Here is a 19,489-nt window from a genome sequence, read left to right as displayed (position 1 = left end):
TTTGTAGCTTTAGATGATGGGGAGAACATATAATTTATACGGGCCAAGAAATAAGAATATGTTAGATCTCCACCATCTCAACGCAGCGACTGTCGTGTGTGGATTGTTTCTGGGAGTTATGTTGGCGCTGATTGTTTTTATCGTTACATTTAGGGTGGCGGTGGATCATATGCAGGAATTAGAGGGACCAGGGATTGTCTAAGGGGATAGGGGCAAGAATCGACAAAGCTGCTTCTGAGTTGGAGATGCGTGAGAGATCAAGCTAGGCCTGTGGAAAAATGCAGAGGATGAAATATCTGCGTTGAGAGACTCTGTATAGATCTATTGCTAGGGTTCGGGGGGTAAAGGTAGAGACAAGGTCTAGAGGGACCAGAAGTATGGGTATGAAAATCTAGAGTTGTAAGTATGGTATTCAAGATGGTCCAGATAGTTCCTTTGGCTGGATACTGATGATAGGATTCATACATCTAGATTAAACAATCTGCATTTCAATATTCAGATTCACCGCCATAGCAGCACAATACAATCAGAGTCTGTTAATCTTATATTTGGCTTGTTATTCACCATATTCACTTTCGGCGAGAGATTAGTATGGATGGCAGATTGCAAGCCTTTAGCTTGCTATGCAATTGCTATTCTTGTACTCCTCTAACAAGTCTACAACATCAAGGCACAATTCCTCTATCTGTACAATTGCCAACATCTGTATGTACCTGTTTCTCTGCTTTCCCTTGCTACAACTAATTGTCACCGGCTAGATTATCCTATTTTGCGATCTGGTTTCGTAGATGATCTCATAATCGAAGTTCGAAGAATTTGAGGGACAGAAGACCAGTTATTGACAGATACTCTTTGCGCATCATCATCGTGGTCCCACAAACCCTTTCGACTACAGCCTCAATCTAGATTCATAGATATTTCCCAGATACACATCAAAAGACATCAAGATTCCAAAGCTGTCAGCAACAACATAATATCATTTAGAGGTCCAATCAACTTAGGCAAAGAATCCGATATTGAAACTATGGAAAACATGTCTCCTTTTTCAGCATTTGAGCATTCTGGAAGTGTCAGTGTTAGCGAACGGGCTGTCGACAAGACTGCAGCAATTGTAATGTTCGTTATCGGGATGTTGTTAGGACTGTCCTTCTTTATCCTTACACTGCGAATTTTCGATGAAACCATCCGACCAAAATACTTCCCATCACTCCCAAGCTTTCGCAGTTCGACAGAAAGAGTTACTAGGAGCTCAGGGGGCACGCCTATCACGCCGATAGAGAGATATAGAGGGTTGGTTTAGATGCGGGTCAGATGGATTATATGTTGGGGCTGCTTTGTGGGTGGATCCGAGTTGATTAAGTTAGGAAATATCGATTCTGTTCACAGAAATCATGGGTGGCGCCACTGGTTCAAGCCTTTGGGGTTAATCATGTGGTCATATATATCTCCTTTGCGTATTTCTAAATTAGCCGATGGTAAATGAAGAGCCTCAATTTCATATTTTGGTCTATACCTTGTCTTTCTTGTTCGTTGACTGATTGAATGCTTTTCCGATGTCTTTGTTGTGCATCTTTGTTGTGTATCGCTCGCGATTGACATAAAGAAAAGCGGAAATACACTGGATTATATTTGTTTGTACCTATTTATTTTCAATCGGTATCTTCAAACTTTGATCAAAATATTTTCTGCTAATAATCATGGCAACGCGAGAAACGCCCTTTGCAGGAAAATATGGACATCCTCAAGGCCCAGGTCACGAAATACTCAGGGAGTGGCTCCCTTTGAAGAAAAGTGGATTGACACCGGCCTCACCAAGTGTAGTCGATTGGAGAAAGTTGGTGTCAGCAGATAGGCATAGGGCATTAGAAGATTACCAGAGAACGAGATTTTGGGGTAAGTGATCAATTATCTCATGAAGTAGCCAAAGCTGATTTGTGATAGGGTTTACTGCTCATGAGTTAGAACAAATTGGAGCACTGGCAGATATTAGGCCAGGTAAATGGGATTCCGATTCAACAACTGGACGGGTTGACCTTGGCACGGTTCCGATACACCCTATCTTTGAGAGGCAACATTGGGAAAGAGAAGATGTGATACCATTACATTTTCCCAAACATCCATATGGAGATGGCAACAAATTCTGGGAGGTAAGTGCAGGACTTTCGGATGGTAGGAACTGGATTTACTAGTGGAACTAGATCAAAGGCAACGATGAAATATGGGAGGCAATACAACCCGCTCTCAAGATTGTCACTCTTGTGCTGTCAAACGTCGCTACTTGGCAGTGGTAAAACTCTCGACTTTATCCATTGTCGTATTAATTTGCTGACAGAAAAAGGTTCGATGCACTACTCAATGGCATGTACCAGAAAATACCTGATGATGAACTACCTGCCGAAATCAGAGGGTCTGATTACTGGCGTTTTTATCCTTCAAACCTCTTCAACTATCAGGAGCGAACTGCTACGTTCAATGAATTCTTAAATGAAATAGTAGGTTCAATAACTTGGGGCTTCGGAATAGGACAAGTCTCCTTAGAATGTTTTCCCCAAGATGGGTACGTAAACGAATCACAAATTTTGGTGTCTTTCACATGAAACTCTGTATCCCAAGCTCAAGTCTCATCCTCTGTTTATCTCAAGAAACTCCAATGTAATTCCTAATTTAGCTTTCTTTTCTAATTTTCCCCAAAACTATTCTTGAACAGGGAACACTGACTCCCCTGGCATTAATAGGACCTATACCAACGGTATAACAGTTGGCCCTAGAAATTCGGTATTGAATCTCAAGGGCACTACTTTCATTTTAATTGCTCATGATATAGTCGAACCACTGTTGAATCCAAACTTGCTGCCGGAAGATAGAGCGCTAAACACCTTTCACATCGTCTCTGTGGTATTACACGAACTCACGGTTTGTGACTCTTCAATATTCTAGATGAAAATTTCATTGCTGACTCAAAAAGCATGCAATGGTTACCTATCTATCAGCGAAAATGAAAGGTTCAGATTCGAGATATGACGGGGAACCTTATTTCATGGACGAGCCGATTGCTGAGACGTGAGTATTCAATTGAACTCGCTTGTTTAACCCAACTAACGTATATATCTCAAGTGGATTCTCTATGCAATCATCCGTATGTTGCAACAAAACTTTTTACAATGAATACTAATGTTATTCAGGTGTTTGGAGGAATCGACATCCCACTAGTCAGCGGTTTGGATCTCCCGGGCAAATCCTGTGGAGGAATAGTTCAGTAAGTGATCTTTTCGTCTTACATCTAGCTAGCAATACTCACTCGGAACTTAGATTTAATTTCCCCAGTGTGTGGTTTGGTGGAGTCTCTGGAGGTCCTATGCTTCCCCCGTCAGAAACTCAGAAATTGTGGGATATCAGAGCGTGTTATCCAGTACCTGTAGATTGGTTCATGGGGCTACATGATCAAAATTTCTGGGGTTTTTACTTACGAGCGTAAGTACCATAAATATATCACACAATAGACTCTCAGGGCAGTGATCTAATTCATCCATTATAGTTTCGGTCCCAAGGCCACACACATGGGTCCGAAGATTGTTGGGCAATAGAATTTTAAAAGCGATCAACTATATGCAACAGCTCCTAAAGGCGATGAAGACACCTCTTATCTCGATGTGCCATCATTAGCACGAGAATCTGAGATGGTGTCAGTTTATATAGAAAATGCGCGTCGGAGAAGGGTTAAAAAAATCATGGAGAGGGCTCAGAATATAAGTCCAAAGCAGCCAGGGCATTATCACTATTCGCAACGAGTAGCCCTGAAAGATAAAGCTCCATACTCGGGTCAAACTGTGAGCATACTTTGTCCTTTAATTCTGCATCTTCTCAACTGAGGAATCCAATGCTCTCATCATACATGTTTTTTCTCTTACCTGTTCACAAGCAAATTTGCTTATCGAAGATTTCTCTTGTTTCATTACATGATCACATTGACAGATACTGACTTGCTATTAATCCAGTGTCCAAGATACGATGAGATCAAGAAATATTTTGAGGATAACAGAACCGCTTTGGGACTAGGAGCCATGAAATTTATCATACCTTCACCCTTATTAAGAAGTTATGTTGTACGCCATGGTGGAATCAACCTCACAAATTTAGAATGGACAAACTTTTTCGTGGTAGCTAATGGTCATAAGGAAATGTTCACGTAAGGATCCCACTAATGTATCAAGGCATTTTGAAAGGCACAATATACTTATAGATGAACAGATATAGTCACGCCGGACATGGAATGATTGGCTTAATCAAAGATGGCTGGAGGAGACCAGAAATTCCAATAGGACCTAAACGTCAACCGTCACTACTGCGTCGAGTGTCAACCAGACTTCAATCTCCTGCTTCAAAGTCCAAGCGTGATCAACTGCAGCCGCCAAGCGATAAACTAGCAAAAGTATTCGCAATTGTCTGCTCTGCTGTACTTAAAAAGGTTGATCCCCTAGAAGCAACATTAGATTTCTGCAAGAACAATTTTCGGGAAACGTGTAACGCTGCTTGGGGATTAAACAGGAGTCTCCTCGAGAGAAAGGGTTATGAGATTCCGGATCTGCCAAATGGATTTCCAGAGGGTTCAAGTCATCTTGATAGATGCATATATTGGTCGGACTTGTTTGATAATGAGGCTCCAGAAGGAATGGTTAGAAGAATGAGATTCGAGGAACCAGCGCTTATAGAGCCAGAACTACGTGGCAGGAAAAAGTTGTGGAAGAAGTGTGTGTTTCAAAGTCAGGCTGAGAGATAAAATGATTTAGATTGAGACGTGGGATTCATGTGTTTACCTCTTCATCTGTTTGTTTACTTGTCCTTTCATTATCAAAATAGTATGTTTAAGAATACAGCGAGGATTGTGAACCCTACGCTGGTTTTGTGACTATTGTATCTTCCGGTTCTGGTAATAGACCAATGGTTCTGTAGCCTATCTCTAATTGCAAGCTAATAGCCTTGTTGTGTTTGTTTTCAATGGCACTTTACTTGCTTCCACCTTGAACACTCTCTTGCTCCCTCTCCAGAGTCTGTAGTCACATCCTGGCTTTTTCAAATTCGTGTCCTCCAAGATACTTTTTGGAGCAAATGGCTATCCTTGCAACCCTGCTCTATCCTTTTCGAAATCACACACATAATAGTATTATCTTCCATTTGTCAAACATATCCACCCGGCAAGTGGATATACTGATACCCCTTGAAAAAGACATAGCTCTGCACTATCTAATTCTCAACAACGTCCTCGTTATCGACCATTTTGATTAACCCTTTCGCCCATAAAGCAGGTAAAGCCTTCTCATTCGTCCACTCCGTACACTTCCAGAATTTTGGTACTTCCTCCTCGTCTCTATACAGCGTTCCATCTACCTTACAAGCTTCCATCTTCATGCTTTTCGGATTGAACCATCTTTGTCTTGGAGGCGGTGGAATACTCCTCAGAACTCCTGTCACTTCCTCTAAATCAGACACAGCAATTTTGCCCAAAAGATTGCTTTGATAGAATGACTCGAAAGACTCTGGTGGCGGTGAAGGGAATTTTAAATAACTCGTTCCGCTAGCAGAGACGATATCTCCATTGACTTCACAGATTGTACCAGAGCCATCTTTAGAGGTTTCAATAAAGATATTGGTGTGGTAGCGTATATCTTGAGGCATGAAAGGATCTTGCATTGCGAGATGCCATTGGATTTTGTAGATTTTGTAGATTTTGTAGGTTGGCAAAGTCATCTTCTCGTGCTGATATCGAGTAGGCATCAAAGAGTTGTTGTCAAGAACTGGCGAGGGAAATCTGGAAAACCATCATTGGCTAGTCTTGCTGCATACGGGGCTGAGGCTGATTTGCTGCAACTTCAAACATCGAACTACTTAGGTACGTACATAGTGTGTTGGGCAAGCGAGGCAAGTAGCGCTAGCTCAAGGACTTAACGCACTAGTCGTTCAGATAGATTATCACGAAGGGTCACACCTTCAAAACCTATTCGAGCAAAGGTAAAGCAATAGAAAGATAAAGGCTGCAACAACCAAGCACAGTATTGCAGCTATAGTGAAGAATCGACGAATCGCATCATGTTCATATCTCTGTCTCGGGGGGGGCAACCGTGACTGTCGCAATCAACGGAGTACGTTCGTTGCTCTCCATCATTTTATCGAGAGATCCTTATTAAGTTCAATCGAAGCTGGAGTCATCTAGAAGATGAAGTTCAGCCGAGAGATTTGACCAAGTGGGTTTGAATTCGACTTTCGCATGCGTCATGGCATGTGAGACAGATTATCGAGCATTTCGTCTCACTGTCATGTCATCGCCAACGTCAACATATTATTATTATTATTCGAAGTGGGGTGCCAATAACACGCTAAACACACTCCCGCGGCCGCAATTCCGAAAATGCGGGGAGATTGCGACAGCTCTACGAACAATAATCAGTCACTTTCGCAACTCCAATATCTCTCATATTTCGAACAATTGCCCCCTATCATTTGATAAAATGTCCCCTAGATTACCGTATCTTCCAAGACGATCGTTCACAAGTCTGCGAAGTCCTATATCAAAACGCTTCGAAACAACGGTAACGCGCCAACCAGATGCCATTTCAGATTCACGATGGCTGGGTACGATCAAAGCTAGGATTGGAAAATGTATAATGTTTGGAATGAGTCGAGAACAAGCACGAGATGCAGGGAAAATACTCGAAGTACTGGGGCGAGACTGGAGGGAATTGTTAGCTGGAAGACATGGTTATTTGGTGGATAAAAAGAGAGCTGGTCTAAGTCGACATAAGGTTGTCTGGGGGGAGATGGACTGTATGGTATATTTCCCTTCTAGGTAGAAGGGCTGGAGAACTATATCTTCCTAGATATATGTTGAAGTAAATCAAGGAGCTAACTGTTACTGCGCAACAGAAACATGTTAATAATGTCATGTATATACGATATGCAGAGAGTGCAAGAGTAAATTGGGCTCAAAATTATGCTGTTCATATCGATCCCCAAAACCAAGAAAAATGGAGACGAATGTGTACGCCCGAGGGCTATGGAATGATACTGAGAAGCATAAAGACGACCTATCTTTTTGTGAGTCTTTTCTAGTATTCCCTTTCTCTATCGGATCGTGCGTATACATTTACACTCTAGCTAACAAACATTAGCCGATGACATGGCCAGATCACATTTCCGTATATCACAAACTCACTCATAAACCCAAAAGTAAAGACGAATTCTCTTTCAAATTGGATGTCTTAATCGTATCGGAATTACATCAGCGAGCAGCTGCAAGATGCGAGGAAGATATTGTGACGTATGATTATGTAAAAGGAAAGAAAGAGGGCTTACAACCATGGCTTTTGGATGCTTTTGCGAAGACTTGGGACGAGCAAAATATGGCGATGAATAATGCACTGAAAAAGATCAAGTATATAGAAGAGAAGGTTAGGAAGTTGGAGGTTGATACCTGGGACAGGGCAGATGCGGTAGAGGATATGGGAACACCGAATAGGGCTTGAAAGGCGATAGATAAGGCACAAAAAGTGGTTGTTGTCGATAATTCAGCACATCCACAAGGGCGAGAATCAGCTCTAGCTACGAGGTGTGCCGGAATATGTGCCAAAATTAGCATAGCTGGTTCACATGGTACCGACGCAGCAGCAGAACGAGAAGTCGTCCGAATCTGTAAATTTGGAAAGTAGAGCAAGGCTTATACTGGGAGATTGGTTTTGCATAGAACGTCGGTGATGAATGATAGAAGGATATGTAAGTGCGTATAACAATCTTATGGACGTCGAAACACGTGCCCCAGTGCAAGCGATGGATGCCTCCCATCTCTCGATTTACAAAAGCCATTCAAACAGCAACCATTTGCCTCCTGTTGTTTCAAATGGGCTATCACTCATCCAGATCAGTCCGAGCACTCTGCCTTGCATAATCTTGCCTCATTTTCTGCACAAACTCGGCAGAAAATCTAGCATCAAATCTTATCAATATCAATATTTACAACACCATCTTTCATTCCTCGTCAATCTATGCATATATACTAGCGATTTGAGACTGAGGAAATGGAAGTGGAAATTATTCTTTCCGCATGACGAGAGTGAAAATTGGGCAAAGATTCAAGGGATGGGCACGTTTGTATCCTTCTAATTCTATCGAACTCACGGCAATGTCAAAAATTTCGCCTATGTTTGTCATATACGAATCGTTCATCCATGAGCCAAATCGGCGACTTTGTTTCATGTCAATGAGATAGGATTATTCATTTCTCACATTCTCGCGAGGAAATTTCTTCGAAATATTCTAGTTCCAAAAGCCAACAACGTTTCCAGGGACCTATCCTACCTCTACTAAGATTCTAATTCAAGACACAACCAAATTCATTCAAGATTTCTTCTCATATTCACACTGAATACAATAAGAACCCCAATACATCTCAGTAAGCAACCCCACATCTTCCCACCACCCCAACTGCACATGTCCCATCTTCCTCCCTGGACACGCATAATGAAAATCTTTCACCATTTCCCAAACTCCCGGCCCCAGAGTCTCACTTGGCTGATATCCCCATTGCGTCCCCAGTTTCGTCTTCCTCTCCACTAGATACCACACCGTCCCATCTTCCTCTTCTTTGGAACCCCAGACTGCTTCTATCTTTCCCAGGCTCCCCCCATTTGTCCCGAAATTAACCGGCCAGCATATATTGACAAAAAGGGTTTTCACGCATCGTAGCATGAAATCAAGATAAAAAAGCCCTGGTATCGGCGCCTTCAGTACAATCCATCCCCACCATGATAAAGTCTTCGCCTGCCGTTTTGCTTCTACATCTCCCAAATCGTAAATATCTCCGGGGATACGAGTCGGACCGGGAAGTTTATGCCAGGCCATGGGTGTGTACCATCCATACATTGGCTTATCTATCTCTTTCTCTTTTCCTTCCGTCGGTTCTGGTTCCGGATCAGGCCTCCAGTAACATTCATAATTCATTGATATTTCACTCATGCGCAATTCAGTAGCTTTTTTAGTATCCAGTTTCCATCTAGAATCTGTGAGCTCGGTAAAGGTAAGAGAACTGATGTCGACGAGAGGTCCAAGTTTACGACTCTTTACTGTGTTCAGAAAGCGTCTGAATACTCGTTGAGCGCTGTATTCGTGTCAGTATAAAACAAAAATATACATCATTTCATCTCCATTTCCACTTCCAACTTCTAACAAGAACAAACTCACCCTCTCCCATGGCTCTCCCAATATCCATTAACCTGCAACGGCGCGCTGACCATCAAGCCCGGCACCACCAGCTCTAACAATCCTCTATGCCAAAATTTAACATGTTTGCTCGTTGCAAATAGAAATGTGTGAGGCGTCACCACATTCTTTAATTCGTGGTAGTATTGCACGATGTTACGTTTATATCCCAGTCCCTGCATGAAGAGTTCTTCGATCCTGCTCAACCCGCGCGGAAAATAGAATGATATGGCGGTGTCGGGGAGTGCGAAATCTTCTCCTGAGTTGCGTGTTAGTTTTTGTAGAGCTATATACGATGAATAACACATGACATATAACATTTGAATCTGACGATTAGCAGAACAAGCACCCTAAAAATACCGAAAGTAAACAGAAAACACTTACTCAAAATCTCCACCCAGCATTGGAACATAACCAATTGACACAATCCCTTCAATCCCTTCGCACCATATCCCACATCCAATTTCCATTCCTCTCCTATATCTTTCCTCCTCTCCTCTCCTCTCACCCGCCTTCCATCCATCTTCCCAATCCCAACACAGACCGCCTTGGAAACCATCAAACACCCCAGCGGTAAAATCTCACTCCGTATAAAACCCACCTGCTCCGCATACAGCTCCGACGCTTTCCAATGAGCCTTCAATTTATGCCATACCGCAAGCATCTGACTCAAACGTAGCAGATCCTCCTTGGGCGGAATATTGCGACGTGGAACTGGATTTTTCACAGCGGGTTCAGCCATTTTGGAGAACTAATTAGAATATCCCTTGCGGATCAAAATAAAGTATGAACATAAGTTCCTAGGTTTTGCAAACTTTTGATGCGCTCGCATTTATAGACAAAGCGGAATCTAACAACATATCACCTAATGCAGATTGTTGCAAACCATGCATACATGCACATCGCACTTCTTTGTCAACAAAATTCTAGAGATCATGAAAGACCGAAAATTAGGCACGTACAAGGAAATCGATGAAAACAGAAACAAACAATTGGAACAAGAGCTATCCACCTAGTAGATCCCACGAAAAAATGCTCAAGTTCCGGGCAAAGAGTAATAGCTACCTGACTGATGGTACTAGTACCAAAGAAACACAGTGATTAGTCAAAACCTTGAGTGACTATATACCATATAAACATCGATAGTTTATTTGTACTGTTTTGTAGTAGTATCGTATGAATATCACTCGCAATAATGTCTTGTTCAGTATCGAAATACCTGTGTATATCATCATTCACCAAATCAATCAAAGTAGTGGAAATGAATTTGAAAAAGGGCAAAACAAGTTTATCACGTTGTTCTATACACTAACATGTATCTTGTTTTGCTTGCATATATCTCATCTCATCTCAAATCACCCTCGCATACCCATATTCACCCCTTCCCGTCTCCCACGCTTTGCCCGGTCAGATCTCATCCCTGACACGGTCACACCATCCACCTCTGAAACCTAATCATTACATGAAAACAAAACCCGATAAGAAGACCGCAAAAGAGAGTGTGAAAAAAGTCGGTTCGAAAATGCATACAACGCTCCACGCCTGCCAGTAGCCTGCCAAACCACCAATTTCCAAGCCCATGGAATAAACACAAGAAAGAAAAATAAACTCCTCCCCTTTCCGTTCATTGAAATCCATCCTTCTAGCCATCGAGCTTAGAAGTTGGAGCCTATGCTTTTGCTCCATGTATGTTCTAATCTCTTCGTCGATCATGGTGACTCGACGGACCGAAATCAGGTGGATCTTGATGGGGTTTCTTGGTTTTTGGCATCTTGACGTTGAATCGGGCTAAGAGTGCTAGATGATCACTAGGGAAATGGTAGTGTGGTAAACCGGGCACTGTTCTCATGTACTCTTCATCTACAGGTCCCAACAAATCAGTATTTTCGAGTGCGTTAGTCGAGTACCAGATATGATCAATGTGATCAGTGAAGCCGGGTGTGTAATTGGTCCATGTTAATTCTTGTGGACCATCGGCTAAGTTGGTATAGGCGGATCGAAGGGAGAAAGGGTGTTCAATTCCATCTCTCGTGAAATTTCCATATTGATAGTTGCCAAGGTCTGGATGATCTGGAGCAACTCTTCCAGTAGCTAACAATTCGTACACACTGGAGTCTGAAGTAGAATTTAAATCACCACAAACAATGAGCGGTATTTGGGTCTTATTCGTATATTCCATGGACGGGGCAGGTTCTGGAGCAACTTCCACAGGGGCATCAGGGTCTGAATCGTCCGTAATAGTATACGCTTTTTTATCTTTGCATGCTGGGTGTCGTTGATATTTCTCAGCAAATTTGCTGATGCTCTCCATTAGAATTGCGATTTGGATCAGTTTGACATCAGCATACGCTGGATCCCAGAATATGTGTGCATTGGCAACAATAACGCGTGATCCAGTGAGGCGGTTCTCGAAGAAAGCTAACACTGCAATGTGATCCCTAGGCATGACACGATTGAAAATGTCATGTTGATTTTTCATATCAGGTCTGTTAATTGCGATGTTTGCAAAATCGATAAGTTGCTTATCGAGAAGAATGTATTTGTTGTTCTTATAGAAGGTTGCGCAGCCATCGACAGCCTTTGCAGCCGACTCTGACATAGTCTTGGCTCGTGATTTTGGCCACCATACACCTTTATAGTCTTTGTATGCAAGTTTCACACTGAAAAATTCGCGAAAGTTTTCAGCATCAACTTCTTGGAGACATACAAAGTCTGCATCTCGTTCTTCGATTTCGCGTAGTATCTCGTGCCTTCGATGCTCCCAATCCAATGCTTTAGATGGAACGTAACCGTATTGACCGGGTCCCACATAGTTATCACATAAAATGTTGTAAGAGAAAACAGTGAACCGCTCGACGTCAGGGGCAACCGTCGTGCCATTCAGTAGATCAATCATTTCTCTAGGGGCGGGAGGAGGAGGTACTTGGGGACGAATTAGTCACGAGATAGAAATTGTAGACTTATGAACTCACCTGGAGCTTCTTCTTTAAGAGTATGAATAAGAGCTTTAGTTCCCTTCTCCATGATTTCACTTCTAATGGCAGGATCCATTTGTTTATTGCCTTCGATGCCTAACATCTCGAGTTGATAGAGTGATCCAAATGATTGTGGTAATGACGTAAGTTGATTATCGAACAGTAGTAAATTTTTCAGATATACACACATGCCTAATTCGGGGGGTAGGGTCTGCAATGCGTTGTTTGAGGCATCAAGATGACGGAGGTGTCGCAATTGACCAATGGCTGAAGGTATAGATGTGAGGGCGTTGGATGCCACGTATAACTCTTGGAGGAAAGTATAGTGGAATACTTCAATTGATAATGCTCGTAGTCCAAGTCCGCTCATATCCATATTATGCCAATCTTGACGCTTAATAGTATCCGTGTTCGAGGGCCTGTTTCGACTCGCATTCTCTGATTCTTCCTCGGTTGATATCGTTGTGGCTTTGTCAACAGTATTTTCCCCTGCTTTGGATCTAGCAAAATAATGCGCACCACTCTGTTTTGCCTTCTTTCCTTCCGCATACAAATCCAATTGCTTCTGCCAGTGTTCGTTCATTACCTGAGCCTGAGCACTATGTGCGTTTGTCGTATGTCCGTTTTGTAGGTTGGGAGTGAAAGTGGAAGCCGAATTCTGCATGCCAACAGATGGGAAGTTCGCATGGTGGTTCACCCCGTTGGAATTGTGTGCATTATGGTCTTGTTGAATATTGGCGTGGTGTTGATTATGCTGAGACTGATGTGTAGGAAAGTGAGGATATGGCATCATGCTTGCCATAGCGCCTCGTCCTGCGCCATTGACACGGCCATGCTGCCCTTGCTGATGGTTAAACATACCGTAAAGACCGTGAGCGGGAGATTGAGGATCGGGGGTTCGACTTGGGGATGGAGTATTCGTGTTAAAGGCAGACCGAATGTTATTTGGAGGTGTCCCAGTACGTATCAAATGTCTTGGATGGTGTGTAGTTTGAGGGTAATAATAGTTCCCAGCGCTCTGCTGTGAAAATCTGTAACCATCTGCCATTAAAACCACCGCAGATAGAGATCTAGCGGAGGCGTCAGCTCAGCTTTGTGAGCGCAGGCCGTTGAAAGAGATGGAATAAATCGAGGACCGGTTAAACTGGTGGTTTCGAAGCTGGAGATCGGTTTCTTCTTCGTTGGCACATAGGTCTCTCGAGAATATCTTCTGGAATATACCACGATATCAAAGTTACCAGTGGTGGGGTGCGCTGCTGTGCGCGAAGCAATCGATGTTGGAATCAGATAGATATGTATGTTTTCAAAGTTTCGGTACGGGGAATTGTGTGCGGCGCGTATTCAGGGTATTTAATCGACTTTTGGGCTTTCTTGAAAGATCTCGCAGAGCTAAAGAGTGAACCGTTCAAGTTGTAAGTGTCGGGTCTATTATCTTGTAACTGGTAAGTGGCTATCTTGAGATGTGAACACCGTTGAAAGGAAAAGAATTTGTCTTTTCACTTAAGAAGCAAAAGAAATAGTACTACCTTTGAGTCAAGATGAAAACCTTCTCATGCGTTAAAACACTGCGAGGAAAAGAGGATCTTGTAGGATTGAATTCGCTGTATTGATGTTATCGTCAACTTCCTGCTTAAGATGTGGTTCACCCACTAAAGCTCCAACTAGGACTGAGCCGAACCTCAACATGGATGAGAGCTTAGCGTCAAAAAAATGAAATCACGTGAATCTCAAGCGAGTGACTCTTGGGCTTCAATTCAAAGTTCTCGATGGTGTATGATTGTCAATTCTTATACAAACTGAAACTATATGCTTTGTCTTTGACTTTTTAATCAGTTTTGTTGAAATTATATGATAGTATTTCATGCTCAATACTCTTCAGGTTCTATAAAGTGGGTTTGCGATCCCATTTAAAGCATTACGGTCTTGTTCCAGGTATAAACAATGAATACTGCTAGATAGGTAGTACTTGCTATGTATGACGAGACGGCACTTGGTTGTCTCTTACATCAGTTAACTTTGCTCTTGGAATGTTTTCAGTCTACTCTGTTTCATGTTTTGAATCCATTGACCTATAGGATGGTTACTTCAAATCTATTTGAAACAAGTAAATACTCCCAATCTTTCATGCTCCTGTCCAACTGGATTCTGATGAGGTAGCATCCGTCCTTATCTAAGACTGAAAACTGTGCTATATGGAATATGGAATATGGAATATGGAATATGGAATATGGAATATGGAATATGGAATATGGAATATGGAATATGGAATATGGAATATGGAATATGGAATATGGAATACATTTGTCCCATGTTATATATGTAAGAAGCCTTTTGTCTTATCTTTTGCTGCATTTTAGATTGTCGAGTCCCAACATCCTGCAAGGCTTTATTTGATCTGGAATTCTAGATTCATCCAATCATCAATATCTCATTTAACACAATTAGATTCATCCTTTCAGCATAATCTCACAAGTTGCGGGCGGTTAGTCAAGTCGATGGGGTTTTTACGCACAACTCCGGATCAAATAGTTACTTTTCAGACGGTCCGGAGAAGTCACTATGTCTGTCTGAAGGAGCAGCCACGAATCCGAAAAGAAAACTGTTTAGTTGTTAGACGACTACTCTTGAGTGAAACCTGGGGTACGACGACACGGGGGTATAACTCAAACTGGTTGAAAGCTAACCCAACCAACATTAATCTCGGGGAAACTTTCAAAGGTACAAAGTTATATCACCAATCGGATCATGATTTAGGTTGGGTGGTGATTGGAACTTCCCTTCAAGCAGGGTATATCTGCGAGTGAGCGCGGGGAAGACTACCAATGCTGAAGTTAACCCTCCGAGCCCTCCAGGAAACGCTCGCTTCCAATGTATTGGACGTGGAGTTATAGGTCTTACTGCATACTCAATATTTTGAATTTCCCTCAATGGATCGATCTTTTCTTGAAACCCCGGCATTGGGAAATATGAATACGACCCTAGATATGAGTTCCTTTAGTTGCAAGATGTATGATCGTTCCCAACGAATTAGTTATCTAATTTGATGTTCAGAGTGATCTGATATATGCATGATTTGTCTAGACTTATTAGCTTTTCTGTATATATATCATGATATAAGGCTAGAATTTTCCCCTCCTTTCCCCGGATTTTCACAGCGAGGAATTAAAACTCCGCCAAAATCGATATTCATAACAATTTAAATTAATATAGTCGAATATCATCATCAGCATCACAACATTACGAGATATCAATTTAGGATCCTCGAGGTCTTCGCAAGTCCCCCCATCATTGGTCTATACGATACGGAAGTACTCGTACAATATTAGAAAACCCTTGACGCCCAAATGCCACTGGGTCGCTCAATCCGATCGATTTCTGGGATTTGCTTGTCTTTCTACCTGGTTTCCCGGTTGGATTTAATGCATAGAAAGGACTTTTCCATGATTCCACGTGCTATCAATCTGTCACTCGAATATACGAAGCTATATAGTCTCCAGCCCGATACGTGTTAACCTGACTACTCGCCTTGCTATCTTACTACTTCTGTACATGGTCAAGAGATCACCTGCAATGCGGAGAATTATACAAACTCTACTCGTACCTACTTAAATACTTCATCAAGCACTGCATTCACGAGTCACAAACATCTAACAGCGTCACATTACCGATACATACATATTTACTACTTTCATCAGATTCTTCCCCCAGCTTCCCCGTTTTAACACAGAAGTCCATTCGCTGTCTGGAACACGAATACTTCAAAATTCATCACGATACCAAAAGTTGGAGGGGGTTTTTAATTAGGCAAAAATATCAACGGATTTCCTTGGGTACTGGACCGAAACCTATAGCCATTATACTCCAGGAACTCGTCACCTATAACGATGATTTATTAGTTTTTAAATTGTTCACCAATGAGGCTCATTCGAATAATATAAAATCCAAGGAAAAGGGGGTCATCGTATTCATTCATCATGTCCGAAGCAGCCTTCTTTTATAATACCACGGTCCAAAAGCCTGATCGTTCCAAACCGCCATCAGCACATACAAATATCTCAGTCCATTCACAAGCACAGCCCGTGAGACTATTTTCCAAAGGCAGATCCAGATCCCAATCCAAATCCAATTCACAGAGAAATGATTTGTTATCACAATTAGATTCCGATCATCCAGTTCCACCACTAAATCTACAACAAATTCGCTCCTCTCCTCCCACTCTTGTTGGGACTCCCACATCTAGAGGCGATAATCATAAGAATAACGATCCATTTTCCGAAGTATTGATCAACACGAATACTGCAACTAGCTTGACTTCGACTTCGACTTCGGGTGTTGTAGGTGTGGGTATGCTATCAACCCCTTTACTCGATTACAAACACTCCGCAAATCAAACCAACAAAGCCCGGGCCGCTTCAGAAGCGAAAGCAAAGCGCAAATCATCATCGACTTCGGGTCATTCTTCTCACAGCATCAAAAATGCAAGCGGAGTGGAACGGTATGCCTCCACCAATTCCGCCGTCCACCAGCAGAGAGGAGCTTCCGATTCCGTAGGAAGATCAAATAGTATTTCAAGTACCACTGGTTCGAGTTCCATTTCGAAAATAAATTCATTGGAGAGAGATCGTGATCGTGATCGTGATCGTGATCCATTTGGATCATTATCACCAGAAGCTCTAATGGCACAACCCTTCACGAAACGAAATGGTCGCCGATACCTACGAGATCCTTCATTGGCATACCCCCTACCATGCGATCTTCCAGAAATCCATCGGCAGACTTTACGAACCATGTTATTGTGTCAAGTTTTCAACGGTCCTACATGTTCATCAGCTTTCAACAATCGTCCTCCCAAACGAGTACTCGAAATTGCTTGCGGCACAGGCTTTTGGAGTGTAATGTGCCATAAACATTTTTCGCACAAAGGCCATTCTTCGATACAATTCACGGGTATCGATATCGCACCGCTAGCTCCTCGTATGGATGCAGACGATGATATGAATTGGCGATTTGTTCAGCACGACTTGAGGAAGACGCCGCTCCCTTTTCGCGACGAAGAATTCTCCCTCATTATGGTCAAGGACTTTAGCATGGCACAATCTACAAAAGACAATCCGCAACCTTTAATGGATGAATATTTACGAATCTTAAAACCTGGAGGTGTATTGGAAATCTGGGACGGCGATCATACTATTCGAATGCTCTTATCACACGCACCACCAGCTGCAAAGGACAAAGATAATTCTGTTCAAGCTCAAAAACAAATACACACTAATGCAATGGGCGCATATACCATAACACCACAAACACCATTAGCAGAACCACAAAATCAATATCTCATAGACTACAATAAATGGATATCCAAGGCCCTCGACACTCGAGATTTACCCACCATGCCATGTACCAGTATTCGACCCATGCTTCTCCAAGAAGCCGCAGTCCTCGAACAAATCGAAAGTCGAAGATTAGCAATTCCCCTTGGTGAAGTACGTTGGGAACGTGAAGGAGTCGGCGGATCTACCACCTCCCTTAACGGACTTCATGGTTCGAAAGGGAAAGCTAAAGAAATTGATCGTAAACACCTTACACCGGGACAAGCGGCTCTTCGCAGAACAGCATTAATGAGCATTATACAAATGATTGAGAGTTTAGAACCATTATTAAAAGAAGCGAGTGGAAAGAGTATGGATGAATGGGATCGTTGGTGTGGGAATTTGATGACGGATTTGTTGAAGAATAATGGAACATCTTGGGGAGAATGTTTGGAAGTCGGTGCTTGGTGGGCAAAGAAAAAGGATCCAAAGTCTGATTCGAATACTTGAGAGGTGATTTACTGCCTTCGAATCTTTCTGGGTTTTCTCCTCAATCTTCTTCTCTTCGTATGTTTATATTGCCTACTACCATTTCGATCATTTCCTCGGCTGGCCTCCACTATATCATACCTCTTATTCATCCCGCGTATGCGAATAGATTTTCCACTTCATTCTCGTCTTAAGACATCTCGATTCCGGAACAGATATCCCTTCTCATCCTAAAATATCTCGAACCCGAAATAAATCTCTCAATATCGAAGTATATAGCCGATTGGATATATCACCGATATCATATGTTTTCCGCAAGGCTTGTATATATCTCCTACATCTGCATCCACGCCTGCATTTGCATCGGCGTATGCTATTCATCATTGGATATGATCGTCATCCTTCTTTGTATCTTTGGCGCAGCGCTCGATACCTTTTGAGATAGTACCTGGATATACCCAATATGTATTTAATCAGCTTATGTTTATATGTGTGTAAATTTGATACTTGTATTTTTGTCTGAACTTTTCACTTTAATCTTCTCAGGCTCTCACAACGAGTAATTGAGTAGACGAAGAGGATATTTGGCGATGTGGTAATGTGATAATGTGGTAATGTAAGTGATGTGATGGATCTAACGTACAATGCTTCAATTTCTAATCTCACCAAAACCATAGAGTCATTAGCATATGTATTCCAAAAAAAATCCCCTGCATTTCTCTCATTTCTTCTCCGCCCCTCTCTTCCCCTCCACACCCATCTCCTCTCTTCCCCTAACCCCCAACCCCCAAAATCCAATGGAACCAAAAGAAAAAGAATAAAAAGAATAGAAAAAGAACAAAACATACCCTTCCTTACAAACGCAGCCCGTTCAATCCCCGCGCGTATCTCAGCCGCAGTCGTCAAATGAGAATTGCTCATGAAAGCGCGGTGTAAACGGGTGCGGAAATAGGTGTAGCCGAGGGGGTAGGAACGCCCGAGGTTGAGGAGTTCTAGGAAGGGGGGAGGGTTAGTTGGGGAGGGTTTCTTGGAGAGAGAGGAGGATGATGGGAGAAGAGGAGGGGCGTACCTTTATATATCCCAATTACCTCTCTCCTTAGACTTGTCGACGAAGACATTATGTAGGTAGATACCTATTATGTGTAGAGGTAGGCAAGGTATGTAGGTATAGCACGTAGCTATTTGCTTCGCCTTCTTTGCTTACTTCAATTCGAGCTACTGAAACTTTAGCTTATCTACCCATCCCTATCGTCATCGTCATCGCCATCGCATTGCCATTGCGATCAGAATCTGTACTTCAATTCGTACTAACAAGGGCACTTACGATGCGTGATTGAATGAATATACAATGAGCAATTGAACAATCGAATAAGCAGTAACCAGCAACTGATCAATATCAATATACCCAGGTGGGTTGTGTCAAAAAATTCGTAAGTTTATGGTGTGACATTCGTACTGTAATACTGTACC

The 19,489-nt window shown here is 42.4% G+C and overlaps 7 protein-coding genes across 7 annotated transcripts; 3 read left to right on the top strand and 4 right to left on the bottom strand.

Annotated features, from left to right (window-relative positions):
• Positions 1-1,697: 1,697 nt before the first annotated feature.
• Positions 1,698-4,777, top strand: EAE98_005054 (uncharacterized protein; the record flags this gene model as incomplete). Its single annotated transcript, XM_038952675.1, is given in 13 exon segments — positions 1,698-1,893; positions 1,942-2,147; positions 2,199-2,287; positions 2,339-2,557; positions 2,736-2,913; positions 2,966-3,060; positions 3,115-3,136; positions 3,183-3,256; positions 3,325-3,471; positions 3,536-3,572; positions 3,585-3,827; positions 3,996-4,186; positions 4,255-4,777. The coding sequence occupies 13 exon segments, from the start codon at positions 1,698-1,700 to the stop codon at positions 4,775-4,777; spliced, it is 2,220 nt and encodes a 739-aa protein (XP_038811325.1).
• Positions 4,778-5,241: 464 nt separating this feature from the next.
• Positions 5,242-5,772, bottom strand: EAE98_005053 (uncharacterized protein; the record flags this gene model as incomplete). The annotated part of the gene is made up of 1 exon (XM_038952674.1): positions 5,242-5,772. One exon carries the CDS (start codon positions 5,770-5,772, stop codon positions 5,242-5,244), a length of 531 nt encoding a protein of 176 aa, XP_038811324.1.
• A 731-nt stretch (positions 5,773-6,503) lies between these two features.
• Positions 6,504-7,517, top strand: EAE98_005052 (uncharacterized protein; the record flags this gene model as incomplete). Its single annotated transcript, XM_038952673.1, has 3 exons — positions 6,504-6,824; positions 6,919-7,089; positions 7,164-7,517. The coding sequence occupies 3 exons, from the start codon at positions 6,504-6,506 to the stop codon at positions 7,515-7,517; spliced, it is 846 nt and encodes a 281-aa protein (XP_038811323.1).
• An 868-nt stretch (positions 7,518-8,385) lies between these two features.
• On the bottom strand, positions 8,386-9,988 carry EAE98_005051 (uncharacterized protein; the record flags this gene model as incomplete). The annotated part of the gene is made up of 3 exons (XM_038952672.1): positions 8,386-9,145; positions 9,229-9,505; positions 9,631-9,988. The coding sequence occupies 3 exons, from the start codon at positions 9,986-9,988 to the stop codon at positions 8,386-8,388; spliced, it is 1,395 nt and encodes a 464-aa protein (XP_038811322.1).
• Positions 9,989-10,510: 522 nt separating this feature from the next.
• Positions 10,511-13,853, bottom strand: EAE98_005050 (uncharacterized protein). The gene is made up of 3 exons (XM_038952671.1): positions 13,748-13,853; positions 12,219-13,646; positions 10,511-12,168 (listed from the first exon to the last, which is right to left on the bottom strand). The coding sequence occupies exons 2-3, from the start codon at positions 13,267-13,269 to the stop codon at positions 10,940-10,942; spliced, it is 2,280 nt and encodes a 759-aa protein (XP_038811321.1). The 5' UTR covers positions 13,270-13,646; positions 13,748-13,853; the 3' UTR covers positions 10,511-10,939.
• Positions 13,854-16,195: 2,342 nt separating this feature from the next.
• EAE98_005049 (uncharacterized protein) lies at positions 16,196-18,040 on the top strand (the record flags this gene model as incomplete). Its single annotated transcript, XM_038952670.1, has 1 exon — positions 16,196-18,040. The coding sequence occupies one exon, from the start codon at positions 16,196-16,198 to the stop codon at positions 18,038-18,040; it is 1,845 nt and encodes a 614-aa protein (XP_038811320.1).
• A 507-nt stretch (positions 18,041-18,547) lies between these two features.
• Positions 18,548-19,137, bottom strand: EAE98_005048 (uncharacterized protein; the record flags this gene model as incomplete). The annotated part of the gene is made up of 3 exons (XM_038952669.1): positions 18,548-18,675; positions 18,868-19,011; positions 19,089-19,137. The coding sequence occupies 3 exons, from the start codon at positions 19,135-19,137 to the stop codon at positions 18,548-18,550; spliced, it is 321 nt and encodes a 106-aa protein (XP_038811319.1).
• Between the last annotated feature and the right edge of the window lie 352 nt (positions 19,138-19,489).

The sequence above is a fragment of the Botrytis deweyae genome (assembly GCF_014898535.1).
Source record: "Botrytis deweyae strain B1 chromosome Unknown BDEW_009, whole genome shotgun sequence".
NCBI classification, from domain to species: domain Eukaryota; kingdom Fungi; phylum Ascomycota; class Leotiomycetes; order Helotiales; family Sclerotiniaceae; genus Botrytis; species Botrytis deweyae.
Note: the sequence above shows the minus strand (reverse complement) of the source record. Positions and strands in the feature narration are given on the sequence as shown.

Excerpts from the sequence above, each read along its gene's own strand:
- EAE98_005050 (XM_038952671.1), bottom strand. The coding sequence starts at position 13,269 with ATGGCAGATGGTTACAGATTTTCACAGCAGAGCGCTGGGAACTATTAT. Across the intron at positions 12,169-12,218 it reads TCTTAAAGAAGAAGCTCCAG|TACCTCCTCCTCCCGCCCCT; the intron begins GTGAGTTCATAA and ends TTCGTCCCCAAG.